Source organism: Bufo bufo, chromosome 1, assembly GCF_905171765.1.
Source record: "Bufo bufo chromosome 1, aBufBuf1.1, whole genome shotgun sequence".
Classification (NCBI taxonomy): domain Eukaryota; kingdom Metazoa; phylum Chordata; class Amphibia; order Anura; family Bufonidae; genus Bufo; species Bufo bufo.
Window position 1 is genome coordinate 594,443,990 of NC_053389.1, and position 15,244 is coordinate 594,459,233.

At 45.4% G+C, this 15,244-nt stretch overlaps 1 protein-coding gene across 1 annotated transcript in view; it reads right to left on the reverse strand.

Moving 5' to 3' along the window:
- Nucleotides 1-4,511: 4,511 nt before the first annotated feature.
- Nucleotides 4,512-15,244, reverse strand: part of PRRT4 (proline rich transmembrane protein 4) — a 50,825-nt gene continuing 40,092 nt past the window's right edge. The window contains exon 3 of the mRNA XM_040413506.1: nucleotides 4,512-7,001. Within this exon, the coding sequence (XP_040269440.1) occupies nucleotides 5,077-7,001 (1,925 nt within the window). The 3' untranslated portion in view covers nucleotides 4,512-5,076. The remainder of the gene's footprint in view (nucleotides 7,002-15,244) is intronic.

Below are 15,244 nucleotides of genomic sequence, written 5' to 3' on the forward strand. Positions count from 1 at the left end.
CTCACCACTTGCAGGATGTCATCATTCCGTTTTTTATTGCGATTTGCAAGACATGCATAAGAGCATCACAGGGCTGAGGCGGACAAACCTTTACTTAGAACAAAAACCGCCTAAGCGGTGTAAGGCTGGTTTCACACGGGCGTTGCGGATTGGAGTCGGATGCGTTCAGAGTGCGTTCAGTGAAACTCGCACAATTTTGCAAGCAAGTTCAGTCAGTTTTGTCTGCGGTTGCGTTCAGTTTTTTCCGCGCGGGTGCAATGTGTTTTGATGCGTCTTTCACGCGCGTGTTTACAAACAACATCTCTTAGCAACCATCAGTGAAAAACGCATCGCACCCGCACTTGCTTCCGGATGCAATGTGTTTTCCACGCAGCCCCATTCACTTCTATGGGGCCAGGGCTGCGTGAAAAACGCAGAATATAGAACATGCTGCAATTTTCACGCAACGCAGAACTGATGCGTGAAAAACAACGCTCATGTACAAAGCACCATAGAAATGAATTGGTCAGGATTCAGTACGGATGCTATGCGTTCACGTCACGCATTGCACCCGCGCAGAAAACTCGCTCGTGTGAAAGGGACCTAAGGCAGCGACGGCCGTTTTGCACGATTGTGCTTCTTCCGGCTACCTGTGTGACGCAGACAGGTGTGCCGGCCTATTTAAGGAGGAGCGTGAGATTAACCCCATGAGGGGTGTGTAGTTCTCAAACGCAAAAGGGCCTCACCTGTGTGCGTGTTACAATGAAAATCATCCACAGCAATCAAGTAAAATCTCAGATAAATACACCAAGATCATTTTGATCATTAACCCCGGGTTCACACCTGGGCGTTCTGAAAGGAGCACTCTGTATGCGCGATTGTACGGGCGTTTACAAGCGCGCATACAGAGACAGGCGAACACACAAAGTCTATGTACGGGAACGCGCGACAAACGCCCAAAAAAACCGCTCAAGTACTTGTTTGAGCGTCGGGCGTTTTACAGCGCGATCGTACGTGCTGTAAAACGCCCAGGTGAGAACCATTCCCATAGGGAAGCATTGGTTTCTCCTTGTTGTGCGTTTTACAGCGCGTAGGAACGCGCTGTAAAACGCTCAGGTGTGAACTTAGGGTTAGACCTAGGGGTCCCATGGCATCCGTGCAAATTATCCATTGCGCTTCTTTTTGTAATAAGAGGCGATGCCTGTCACCTCCTTGTGTCATGAATGGGATCACCTCAACTCCAGCAAAGCCCAGGCATTTTTTATCTCCCCCGTGTTTCTGCCATACATGGTCTATAAGACGGGGGGGGGCAGCCTTTCCTTGTTCTGATGGAGTTGAGGTGCTCACGGAACCTTTCTAACATCGGCCTAATTGTCTTACACCGCTTAGGCGGTTTTTGTTCTAAGTAAAGGTTTGTCCGCCTCAGCCCTGTGATGCTCTTATGCATGTCTTGCAAATCGCAATAATAAACGGAATGATGACATCCTGCAAGTGGTGAGTGCCGCTGATTTTTTTACTTCTTCGTGTTGGATCAAAAAATTATTTAACTCACCTTAATCCGCTTGTTCGCGCAGCTGGCATCTCTTCACGCATTGCACCCGCGTGGAAATCTTAGGCCCCTTTCACAGGTGCGAGATTTCCGCGCAGATGCCATGAGTGAAGTGAACGCATAGCACCCGCACTGAATCCTGACCCATTCATTTCAATGGGTCTGTGTATATGAGCGTTGTTTATCATGCATCAGTTCTGCATTGTGTGAGAATCGCAGCATGTTCTATAGGGCTCATTCACACGGCCGTTGTCCCGCCGTGCCCATGCTGTGGACCGCAAATTGCGGTCCGCAATGTGCGGGCACTGACCGTGGGCCAGCCTTGCAGATCACGGACCCATTCACTTTAATGGGGTCCGCAATCCGTCCGTTCCGCAAAAATATAGAGTAGTGCTTCCATGGGGTTCCGTTCCGTGCTTCTGTTCCCCACCGCATCTCCGGATTTGCGGACCCATTCACGGGGGACACACGGTCGTGTGAAAGAGGCCATATTCTGTGTTTTTCACGCAGCCCTGGTACCATAGAAGTGAATGGGGCTTCAATGAAAAACACATTGTAAGGGCTTGTTCACACGACCGTGTGAAGCCCGTGCCCGTATTGCGGACCGCATTTGCGGATCCCGTTCCACGGCCATTCCGCATCACGGATGCAGACCCATTCATTTCAATGGGTCCGCAAATCCGGAGATGCGAAACGGTGCTTGCTCTATCTTTTTGCGGAACAGAGGGATCGCGGACCCATTCAAGTGAATGGAGCCGCGATCCCTATGCGGCTGCCACACGCCAGGTGCCCGTTCTTAGCGTACCACAATTTGCAGTCCACAGCACGGGCTTCACACGGTCGTGTGAACAAGCCCTAAGGCTACATTCACACGAACGTATTTTGTTTCCGTGTCTGTTTAGTTTTTTTTTGCGGATTGGATGAGGACCCATTCATTTCAATAGGTCCTCAAAAAATGCGGACAGCACACCATGTTGCGGACAAGGATAGGCATTGTTACAATGGATCCGCAAAAAAAACTGATGCAATACGGATGCCAAAAGGACGTCATCTGCATTTTTTGCGGATCATTGTTTTGCGGACCGTAAAACACATACGGTCGTGTGAATGTAGCCTAATCTGGAAGTATTCTGGATGGAAAGCGTTTTTCACTGACGGTTGCTAGGAGATGTTGTTTGTTAACCTTGAGGTTTTTTTCACATGCGAAAAACGCATTGCACCCGCGCATAAAAAACTGACACTGAACGCAATTGCAGACAAAACTGACTGAACTTGCTTGCAAAATGGTGCGAGTTTCACTTAAAGTATCCTGACACAATCCGTATCCTTCGTGTGAAAGAGGCCGGGTAGTGTCACACAGCTTTTTGTGGCAGTTTCTGATTACGTTTTTTGAGGCAAAGCCAGAAGTGGATCCACCAGGAAGAAGTATAAGGCCCTTTTAACGCGAGTGAGTTTTCCGCGCGGGTGCAATGCGTGAAGTGAAAGCATAGCACCGACACTGAATCCTGACCCATTCATTTCAATGGGTATGTGTACATGAGCGTTTTTTTCACGCATCAGTTCTGCGTTGCGTGAAAAACGCAGCATGTTCTATATTCTGCGTTTTTCACGCAGCCCTGGCCCCACAGAAGTGAATGGGGCTGCGTGAAAAACGGTGGTTGCTAAGAGATGTTGTTTGTAAACCTTCAGTTTTTTATCACGTGCGTGAAAAATGCATTAAGGCCTCATGCACACGGCTGTTGTTTTGGTCCGCCTCCGAGCCACAGTTTTGGCGGCTCGGATGTGAACCCATTCACTTCAATGGGGCCGCAAAAGATGCGGACAGCACTCCGTGTGCTGTCCGCATCCGTGGTCCACAAAAAAAATATAACCTGTCCTATTCTTGTCCGCGCTTTGCAGACAAGAATAGGCAGTTATATTAATGGCTGTCCGTGCCGTTCCGCAAATTGCGGCCGTGTGCATTAGCGTTAAAGTTTTCGGGTATTGAGTTATGTCACAGGGGCTCAATACCGGAAAAAAACGCTTCAGTTTTATCCTAATGCATTCTGAATGGAAAGCAATCCGTTCAATATGCATCAGGATGTCTTCGGTTCAGTCCCTCTTACGGTATTTGGCTGGAGAAAATACTACGGCATGCTGCGGTATTTTCTCCGTCCAAAATTCCGGAACACTTGCCAGAAGGCCGGGTCCGGCATTAATTTACATTGAAATATATTAATGCCGGATCCTGTACCAAGTGTTCCGGAAAACCAGATCTGGTTTCCCGGTCTGTGCATGCGCAGACCTTTAAAAATGCAAAAAAAAGTAGACTGATCCGGTGTTTCAATGCATTTGTCAGCCAGATCCGGAAACAAATGCTATTCGTTTGCATAGGGATTCTTGCTTCTTCTTTCAGGACCTGCAAAAGGATCTTTGACGTAATCATTGAGCGCGGTGACGTCAGTGCAGGTCCTGCTGAATGAAGCGATTACATGATCAAAGGTCCTTTTGCAGGTCCTGAAAGAAGAAGCAAGAAGATGATGCCGGCTGCGTGATCAAATGGATAAGGTGAGTTAATTTGTTTTATTTTTTAACCCCTCAATCCACATTTTAGTAACCATGTTATAAGGGAAAATAATAAAGATCGGGTCCCCCATCCCGATCGTCTCCTAGCAACCATGAGTGAAAAATTGCACTGCATCCGCACTTGCTTGCGGATGCTTGCGATTTTCACGCAGCCCCATTCACTTCTATGGGGCCTGCGTTGCGTGAAAAACGCACAATATAGAGCTTGCTGCGATTTTAACGCAACGCACAAGTGATGCGTGAAAATCACCGCTCATGTACACAGCTCCATTGAAGTAAATGGGTCCGGATTCAGTGCGGGTGCCATGCGTTCACCTGACACATTGCACCCGCACGGAATTCTTAGACTTTATACCTTATGTCTGTGGAGGCTCCACTGCTGGTTTTGCCTCACAATCACTGACCAAATCGCTGAAGTGGGAACTAGGCCTAAATGTCCCAGAAGTATGACAGGTGTGCATGAGGTAGGTTTGGTTTTGTTCAGGTATATTTGTCACAGTAAAATATACCTGTTATCACAACTGCAACATTTTATTCTTCTGCGGTTTTGATCTGGTCTGTCCATTTGTTGTTCAGTATCCAGTGTTGTATACCATATATAAATCCTTGGCTCACACTTTTAGATATAGGACCACACTCTGGAAACTAGAAAATGCATTAATACAGAAAAATGGCAGCCAAATACTATATAAATATGGCATCGTCCATGTCTCTATAGATCCAAGATGAAAAGTAATTTATCGGGTCTAACCACTGCACAATTAAATATTTTACGGCTCAATAAAAGTCTTTGCTTTTAAAGATGGTAAGCTTTAATGATTAAATATATAAAATACGTTAAATCTAAATACATCGTATCTTGATTCTCTAGAATCGAAACCACTCTCATATATAGATGTCAGTTCTGACAACAACCACATCTGCCCAATATATGTGCATCATATGTGAGATGTCTGCTTGACTCTTTTAATACTGCATTTCATTTACAAGTCAATGGTGTCACTGCAAACACTCAAAGCATCGATTGGTCCAAAAACATTTATCAAGTCATCGCTCAGGCTATCTCCTGGCTGAGCTGTAGTATCCAATGACTCCTTTGATGGTGGAGTAAGTGTATGGTATACCTCTTTTGATTTGCAACCTGGCTCCTGTTTTCCTTCAAGCTTGCAAGTTGAGGGAGCTACATGTTCTGGACTGGAACAAAGCACCAAGGATGATCCATCCAATGACATTTTGCACAAAGAGCTAGCAGTGCTCTGCTCTCCTCTCCATACCCCTGGAGACGAGGAAGCTGGAGTGTCATGCCTAGTGGTTGGAATAGGCTGTATTAATGGTAGTCCTCCTTCTATCTCCATGCAAGAAGAAGTTCGATATAATCCCCTATCAGAGGCCTTTTCTTTAAAGACACAGTCTTCCATTTTTGTGGAACTTTTTACTGTGAGAGACAAGCTACTGGACAAGGCAGTGCCATGAAAGAGACTCTTCGGTATCAAAGATTCACTGAAAAGTGCCTCATCAATGCTTCGCCTCAGGTTGATTGGAGATGGGGGGTGAAAATCAACAGTTGAGTCACTGTCTATTTGCACACTAATATATGACGGTGTGTTGGAACCATGGGGAAGGGTTAAACCTTGAACCTCGAGGCTTTTGTTGCTGTGGTAAATTAAACTGAGGTCCTCTCCATGACTTGGGCGTTTTTCCACTAGAGTGTAGAGTGGGAAGAATTCCGAGTCACTCCTAGCGATGGTGTCACAGACAAGTAGCTTTTCATGTTGAGAAGAAGCCCACTGATGACTGGTTTGTAATATAGGTGCCTTCATTGTAACATGACCAGGGGAAAGACGAAATACCTGTGTCCAGCAATTGGTTCTTCCAATTTCATTGGCACAAAAAATTGGGTAGGCTCCTATGAGTGCAAGAGGGAAACATATTCCAACTTCACAGAGGCTTGAGCTTAACTGGAAAGCCCACCAAGGCCAAGGGCTAAAAACAATGGAACCACCATAGCCCAGGGCGTACAGTACAGCATACAATTGTAAGCCGGCATTTAAAATGCCAAAACAGGCAGACAAAAGAACTACATGTGTTGCTCTGCACCAGTCTTTCAGGTTTGCAAGAGGACATCCACTGATATATTCTGTAGGGGGAGCAGAACTTTTAAGGTCATAGATTTGGGTGCTTTGGGTTCTTGCAATGCAACAAAAGATGAAGAAGGAGAAAGACAGAACAACAGTTAATATGACATAAAATCCCCTAGAAACCAGAAGAAGGAAGGGGAATTGCTGTAAAAGATCAACAACTACAACTGCTCCTCCTGCAGTGATAAAGTGAAGCAATGCTGCAGAAGCTAAGAGGCAGAGCCGTGGGACGCTTGGAGATGAGTGCTGAAGACGGCATCTTGAACACAGCAAGAGGAATGCAATACTGAAGCTTGAAGTCATACAGGGAAAGGCTAGGTCATGCAGAAGCAAAGCAGTGAAAGCCGGGAGACGATCCTGGTGACCATATGCATCATAAAAAAGGGAGAAGGCTCGGCTGACACCTAATGCTATCAGCAGTAGGTGTAAAAGTGAGAAATAAAAACCGCCTGAGGGGCATCTGAACACGAGGCAGAAAATGGAAAGTAAAGCAAGTAGAGCCACTGATCCATATAGCCCAACAGAGCCATATACCAGAGCTTCCCAAGCAATACCCCAGTCAGCCACAGATGTATTCCAGTCAGCATGCAGTGTAATAAAAATCGGTGGAGAAGACAGAAGCGGGGAAAGTCCAAGGAGAGTGGGCTCTACTTCATGGGGAGTGGGCCTCTGAGTCATGCTGAAATCACATTTTTCAGAACTAGAGTGATTGCAGTCCCAAGAAGCAGGATCTGTTGGGGCTGTTGAGCCATGCAAAATAAAACCAGTATCTGCAAAAAAAAGAAAAAAAAGTAAATAGGTAAATTATATATCACAAAATAAAAATATATGTATAAATAGTTTTTTTTAATAGGCCTTCCCAGAATCAATATTTAAAAGGGCTGTTCTACTATTAAATGTTATTGTAATACAATTCTGCATGAAAAACTAGTTACTTTTGTAATTTTTTCTTACAAAAATGCTTTATTTGTGAGATATTCTCTTTATTTTATTATAATGGCGCCCCTTGGTATTTGATCGGTATGTTAACGTGAACCTTCACCTACTGAGGTGCTTGCACACGCTCAGCTCCATCCTTCAACTGCAACTAGCCATGTTTACTGTTCAAAGCTGTGACAGGCAGAGAGATGGATCAGAAAGGACATGCCCCTAAGAAAGGACACCCCCTGAGCTGTGATAGAGAGCTGCAGCAGCAGAAAGGAAACTCCCCAAAGAAATCCAGCAGAGCAACTGGAGCAATGAACAGGGGAGCTCTGGATCAATGAGCTACAGGGCTGGTTGTTACTTGTTAGAAATAGATAGTCATGTAAAAAATGGAAATCAAACATTTTATAGTACATCAATCATCACATAACCCCTTAAGGGTCCGTTCACACGTCCGTAAGTGTTTTGCCGATCCGCAAAACACGGACACTGGCAATGTGCATTCCACAATTTGCGGGCCGCACATCGCCGGCACTATAATAAAAAATGCCTAATCTTATCCGCAATTGCGGACAAGAATAGGACATGTTCTATTTTTTTGCGGAAGCACGGATGCGGAAGTGTGGATCCGCAAATGCGGATCCACAAATGCGGATGCGTACAGCACCTTCCGGCACCATTGAAAATGAATAGGTCTGCACCCGTTCGCAAAATTGCGGAATGGATGCGGACCCATTTTGCGGATGTGTGAATGGACCCTTAAAGTGTCTGATTAATGGAGGTCTTACTGCTAGGACCCGCCACTGATGACAAGAACAGAGGTCCCATGTTCCCCGTTTGAATGGAGCAGCCATCAAACGGATGTGCTACCACTCCAAAGTCTATGAGATATGGGACTAATGGAGAAAGCCAAAAGATGTCATCTTCAGCAGTCTCATAGAATTCGAATGCAGGTTCAGTATACATGCTTGACTTCTGAGGGACACTGTGTATATGGGATGTGTTGATTTTGGGACACCTCTGCACAAATGTAGTCTCAAGATTTGTATACTTTAGATTTGTATACCTCTTAATTGGAGTGTGGAAATCTTGAGACGGCAATTGTCCCGGGGTGCGCTAGCTAGGAGACCACTGATGTCTGATATAAAAAATCCCTGTAACTGGGATTGTAGCAGTGCTGATCGGCCTCTGATTGGGATATTTATACCGAAACCAAAACCTTTCAAGTAAACCTTGGCAACTCGACAAATTCAAGGCCTTTTATTCCATTGAGATTACTGGCTTTCCATGCACAGCTATTCTCAAGGGCAGACTGGGAACTTGATGTGGTCCTGGAAAAAAAATATATAAAAAAAGTAGCTCCATATTGTAGACAGGGCCAAATTGACTGAATGCGGGGCAGCACAAGTAGGCGTGAACAGCGTTACCATATTACAGCACATAATACCACCCAAGTAGAGCCAAATACCACAGTGCAAATGAGAAAATTGGAGCACCAACAAGCCTGCCAGGGTCCTTGGAGCACTGCTTTCTTACCGTCCCTGTGCTCTGCACACTTCCCCCCTTCCCTTTGTGTGCAGCAGCGGTGCTCCAAGGGTTCTGGCGGGCCCCTTGATGCTCATTTGCATATAAATAAATAAAACATATCTCTGCAGCTGTTTAAAGGGTTATCCCATGATTAATGTACAAATGAAAATCAGACATCATATAGTACATGACGGTCTTTTTCTAACAAAGCTAGAACCAGCCCCGTACTTCACATGGGTCCAGAGATCTCCACGCTCATTGCTCTGCTAGATTTGTATGCTGCTGGTAGTTCATGGGGAGTGTCCTTTCTCAAGGGGCATGTCCTTTCTGCTGTAGTTGAAGGATAGAACTAAGCATGTGCATCCACCTCAGAGAGGCCTAGAGAGAAATTTAAAAAAGAACAAACAGAAGGCTGTTTCATTGAATAATTTATAATTACTTGCAATTACAAAAGTATTCAGATCCAGGTGACTGTTAATCAACTGTAGAATATTTTTTTGTGGGACAACCCCTTTAAATTTAACTTCCCCGCTATTAGAAGAACATGTCTGTAAACATAAACCATCTTGGTCATATCCATGGATACTCATCACACTACTGGAACTTCTAAACCAAACCCATAGAAGGCTATTCGGACCTCACGTCCATAAAAGATTGCAGAATATTACTAATGAAGACCTAAGGGAAAACCTCCTGGTGCAGTGCAGTTTGTACCAAACATTAGGACAAGACAATCCTCCTCCTCTACCGTGGTTTATATTAAAACTGCTGTTTTTAAGTTCTAGAATACTGCTGAATTGTCTGGATTTCCTACAAGAAAACCATGTTTCTGCAAAACGGTGCTTTTAGCCTTGCAATTCCAATAATAAATGGCAGACCCAGCAAAATGTCTCTTTTCTAGGAAGATACACAAATGCAACACAAATCTGTAGGCAGAATGAATGAAATAAACACACTCATTGATAAAAATCTAATAATAACACATCCAGATAGAAATATTGGATTGCTGCAAAACTCGGCTGACGGTTCTGTCCCAGGCAAGCGTGTAAATGATTAGAGGTGTGGTCTGATTAGACACTGGGTCTTACCACAAGAAGGGGTAAAAGTGCTTCCCTCGCCCTATAAAAAGGCTCTAAGAGGCTACTTTTGGGTAGTGTACTTCTTAGGGCTCATGCACATGACAGTATGTACTTTGCGGCCCGCAAAACACGGATCCGCAAAAAACACGGATTACGTCCATGTGCATTCTGTATTTTGCAGAACAGCTGGCCCCTAATAGAACAGTCCTATCATTGTCCATAATGCGGACAATAATAGGACATGTTCTATTTTTTGCAGAACGGACATACAGAAACAAAATGCACAAGGAGTCATTTCAGTTTTTTGCGGCCTCATTGAAAAAAAAAGGAACAGACACTGAAACAAAATACGTTTGTATGCATGAACCCTTGGGCCTCTTTCACACGAAAGTGTGATGACCGCGCCCGTGCTGCAGACCGCAACACGGGCACCGACCGTGGTCCAGCAGCATGCGGATCGCGGACCCATTCACTTGAATGGGGTCCACGATCCGTCCGTTCCGCAAAAAGATAGGACAAGTTCTATCCTTTTGCGGAGTGGAAGCACGGAACGGAACCCCACGAAAGCACTCCGTAGTGCTTCCGTTCCTTTCTGCATCTCCGGATTTGCGGACCCATTTAAGTGAATGGGTCCGCATCCATGATGCGGAATGCATATGGCCGGTGTCCCGTGTATTGCGGACCCACCGTATGCGACACGGTCGTATGCGACATGGTCGTGTGCAAGAGGCCTTAGGCCTCTTTCAGACGGGCGTTGCGGGAAAATGTGCGGGTGCGTTGCGGGAACACGCACGATTTTTCCGCACGAGTGCAAAACATTGTAATGCGTTTTGCACTCGCGTGAGAAATCGTGCATGTTTGGTACCCATCGGGGTTGTGTAGATTGTATTATTTTCCCTTATAACCGTGTTATAAGGGAAAATAATAATGATCGGGTCTCCATGCGGATGCTTGCGATTTTCACGCAACCCCATTCACTTCTATGGGGCCTGCATTGCGTGAAAAACGCAGAATATAGAGCATGCTGCGATTTTCACGCAACGCACAAGTGATGCGTGAAAATCACCGCTCATGTGAACAGCCCCATAGAAATGAATGGGTCGGTATTCAGTGCGGGTGCAGTGCGCTCAACTCACGCATCGCATCCGCGCGGAATACTCGCCCGTGTGAAAGGGGCCTTAGTGAGAGATCGTTGAAGACATTGTGCCTGGATGACAGATTTTGGACTTAGGCTGAGTTCACATGAGCGAGATTTCCGTGCGGGTGCAATGCGTGAGGTGAACGCATTGCACCCGCACTGAATCCGGACCTATTCACTTCTATGGGGCTGTGCACATGAGCGGTGATTTTTACGCATCACTTGTGCGTTGCGTGAAAATCGCAGCATGCTCTATATTGTGCGTTTATCACGCAACTCAGGCCCCATAGAAGTGAATGAAGCTGAGTGAAAATCGCAAGCAAGTGCGGATGCGGTGCGATTTTCACGCATGGTTGCTAAGATGACCGTCTATTCACTGTATTATTTTTGTATCTGAATTAAAGAATGCTATTATTTTTCCTAATAACCATGTTATAAGGGAAAATAATAACATCTACACAACACCGATCCCAAACCTGAACTTCAGTGAAGAAGTTCGGGTCTGGGTACCACAGTCAATTTTTTATCACGCGCGTGCAAAATGCATTGCACCCGCGCGATAAAAACTGATCAACGGAACGCAATCGCAGTCAAAACTGACTGCAATTGGGTACCTACTTGCGCGGGTTTGCCGCAATACACCGGGGACGCATCCTGAACAAATCAGTCACGCCCGTGTGAACCCAGCCTTAGAGAAGCAGGATGGTCGTTTTGACAAATTGCCCGACATCTAGGCTGTTCTGACCTAGCTGTTAGGAGTAGTGTTGAGCGAACTTCTGTTTTAAGTTCGGCGTCTAAAGTTCGGCTTCCGGTTAGCAGAGAATCCCGATATGGATTCTGAATTCCGTTGTGGTCCGTGGTAGCGGAATAAATAATGGCCGATTATTGATTCCGCTACCACGGACCACAACGGAATTCGGAATCCATATCGGTATTCTCCGCTAACTGGAAGCCGAACTTTAGACGCCGAACTTAAAACAGAAGTTCGCTCAACACTAGTTAGGAGTTGTTGGGAGCAGTAATTACATGAGGGAGAACACATGGAAAACAGGCTCCCTACAGCCCATCAGTAGAGATGATCATTTCATCCACTGACAAGCACTAGAAGCTCCCACAGTTTAGTTGTCCATGATCCAGACAAAGGTGGCACCTTCATTACAAACCCCCGTCTCTGCTCTCATTTCCAGGCGGGTAGTACAAGGAAATTTGATGTCATGGTGCCCATTTCTTGTCCTGCAGCCAACCACCGTCGCCTTCGCTTGAAGTGGTGTCCTGAATGAAAAACCTGGACCGCTAAAGAATGGAACTGTATCGTCTTTAGCAATGATTTCAGATTCTGCTTGGGATCCCATAGAGGCCTTGTGGTGTGTGTCTCAATCCTGCCTTTGCTGTGGAGCAGCATACTGCCCCAACTGCTGGTGTGATGATCTGGGGAGCCATTGCATACGATAGTTGGTCACTCCTAGTAGCGAGATGAGGGACACTAACAGCTCAGCAATATGTGCAGGACATCCTGCATCCAAAAGTGATCTGGAGCACTCCTTCAGTTTTAAAGTGTCAGATGTGGGACAAAGAACAAACAGCAGGTGGCGCTATACAGTTATATTTTATTTAAAGGGAACTTGTCACCTCCAAAAACCATCTGAAGCCGCCAGCAGTACCTGACAGTAGCCAGCAGCGTGTTTCTGACCATTGTTTTGTTCCGGCAAAAGCTCTGAAAACGTTGCTTTATCCCCTGACGGCGCGCTTCTTTCGACATGCTTGAAGTCAAGGGGGCAGCGACTGCTGGCAACTTCAGATGGTTTTTGGAGGTGACAGGTTCCCTTTAATAACATGTAATAATAAAAGTATTCAGATCCAGGTCCTGGTTTGAAAATTGTAGAATATTTTTCGAGGGACAATCCCTTTAAGGGGCAGAGATGAGAAGATTATTCATGGACTGGACTAGCAACTATATGATTGTTTTAGTTGAAATCATCCATTTTGAACAATAAATGTGTATGGCCACCTTTAGGCAAGGGCTACACGGCGACACTGGTTGGATTTCTTGCGACTGCCGCGACGATCCCATTAATTTCTATGGGATCACGGCTACCGAGCGATCCTGTCCACGACAGGTTTCGCGTGACCAGTGTCACCGTGTAGCCCTTGCCTTACTGTATACTTCTCATCTGTTTTTTTCAGCTTTGGCATCAGCGTTAGACTGTACTGTGTGAATGAGTCCTAATAGTGCTTAAAGGGGACCTGTCACCGGGATTTTGGGTATAGAGCTGAGGACATGGGATGCTAGATGGCAGCTAGCACATCCGCAATATTCAATCCCCATAGCTCTGTGTGCTTTTATTGTGTAAAAAAAAAAGATTTGATACATATGCAAATTAACCTGAGATGAGTCCTGTATGTGAGATGAGTCAGGGACAGGACTCATCTCAGGTTCATTTGCATATGTATCAAATCGGGTTTTTTACACAATAAAAGCACACAGAGCTATGGGGACTGGGTATTGCGGATGTGCTAGCAGCCCATGTCCTCAGCTCTATACACAAAATCCCGGTGACAGGTTCCCTTTAATCTGGAATCGCTTCTGGTGCAGACCATGGACAGTTCAGGTTGGAATCACTTTTATTTGACATGCGTTTCTAATCCTTATTTCTGTACAGCCATAAACGAGAAAGGTACAAAGCCCGTTCTAAGATGGGACCATATGGACAGTTGTCATACCTGTCTACACTGAAGATTATTTTATATGTGTTAGTACTCTACTCCCTCATTTCTACCAACCCAAGAGAGAACAAAGAAATATCACAGGTTGCAATGCTGTGATCATCCTCCACGAAGACGCGCACGTACAATATACCAACATAAAAGGGTAAAGTAGTAATTTGATTCCCTTTCCACAGAGACCCAGAAAGTCTTGTTATCAAACAAGGCAAACTCCAATTTCCTGTCTGAGAAACCTTGTCCATGTGGACAGTAACTGGAAAATCCTGATCATATCCCCTGTATTTGTAATATACTCGTTTGATTTCTGGTTAGGCTACTTTCACACTAGCGTTAATATTTTCCGGTATTGAGATCCGCCATAGGGTCTCAATACCGGAAAAAAAAACGCTTCAGTTTTGTCCCCATTCTTTGTCAATGGAGACAAAACGTAACTGAACAGAACGGAATGCTCCGAAATGCATTCCGTTCCGTTCTCATACCGGAGAGCAAACCGCAGCATGCTGTAGTTTTCTTTCCGTCCTGGGATGCGGCGCAAGACTTGCATGTGTCATGACCCACAATGCAAGTCAATGGGGACGGATCAGTTTTCTCTGACACAATAGAAAACTAATCCGTCCCCCATTGACTTTCAATGGAGTTCATGACGGATCCGTCTTGGCTATATTGGCATAACGGATGCAGACGGTTGAATTATCAGTAACGGAAGCATTTTTGCTGAACCCTGCCGGATCCAGTAAAAACGCTAGTGTGAAAGTAGCCTTATATGAGTTAGGCTGGGTGCACATCACAAAGTGAAGGAGAGCACACTGCGCATGTGTGGCTGCCCTCCATTTATTTTTATGATAGCAGAAAAAATAGCTGCACGCTGGCTCGGCTATTTCCGTCAGTTTCATAGAAGTGAATGGAGCGGTGGCTGCACATGCATGGCCGGCGTCCATTCATTTGTATGGGAGTGCCGAAAACAGACGAGTGGCTATCTTCAGAATTCCCACAGAAAAGAATGAAGACGCCAGCGTGCAGCTATAGTCGGCGCTCCCATAGAAATAAATAGAGGACAGCCGCACATGCTCAGAGCGCTCTCCTTCACTTTGGGAACTTTGTTCTAGAGATAGGTGCGGGTCCCAGAGATGAGTCCCGCACCTATCTGACATTGGTGACATAGCCTTGCCATATGCCACCAATGTCTCAGGTGAGACAACCCCTTTAAAATGTGAATTTAACACAGCATAACCTGGAGATAGCTGATACCTAAGTGCTCTACATGATTATACAGCACATACATACGGTATAATCACAGGGCAATGCAATGTGACTATAATGGAGGTATTCTGGGCTAGCCACATGATAAGCAATGGTCATCCCAACATGCAGTGCTCTCCACTATTACAACTTTCCATGAAAGACATGGGGCAAACAAGAAGTTGTCCACAAGTAGAAGGACAATGACGTGTACGATAGCTTTTATGGGACAAAACTCCAGCCTAAAAACTATGGGTAAAAGCATGAAAAATACTATTAACGATAATGGGAGTAAGGGATATGTCAGGCACTGCTTTATATGCTTTCTCTGTGCAGTCTACTAGCCAAAGCGTTTACTACTCTGTCATTTCTGGAGAACTGG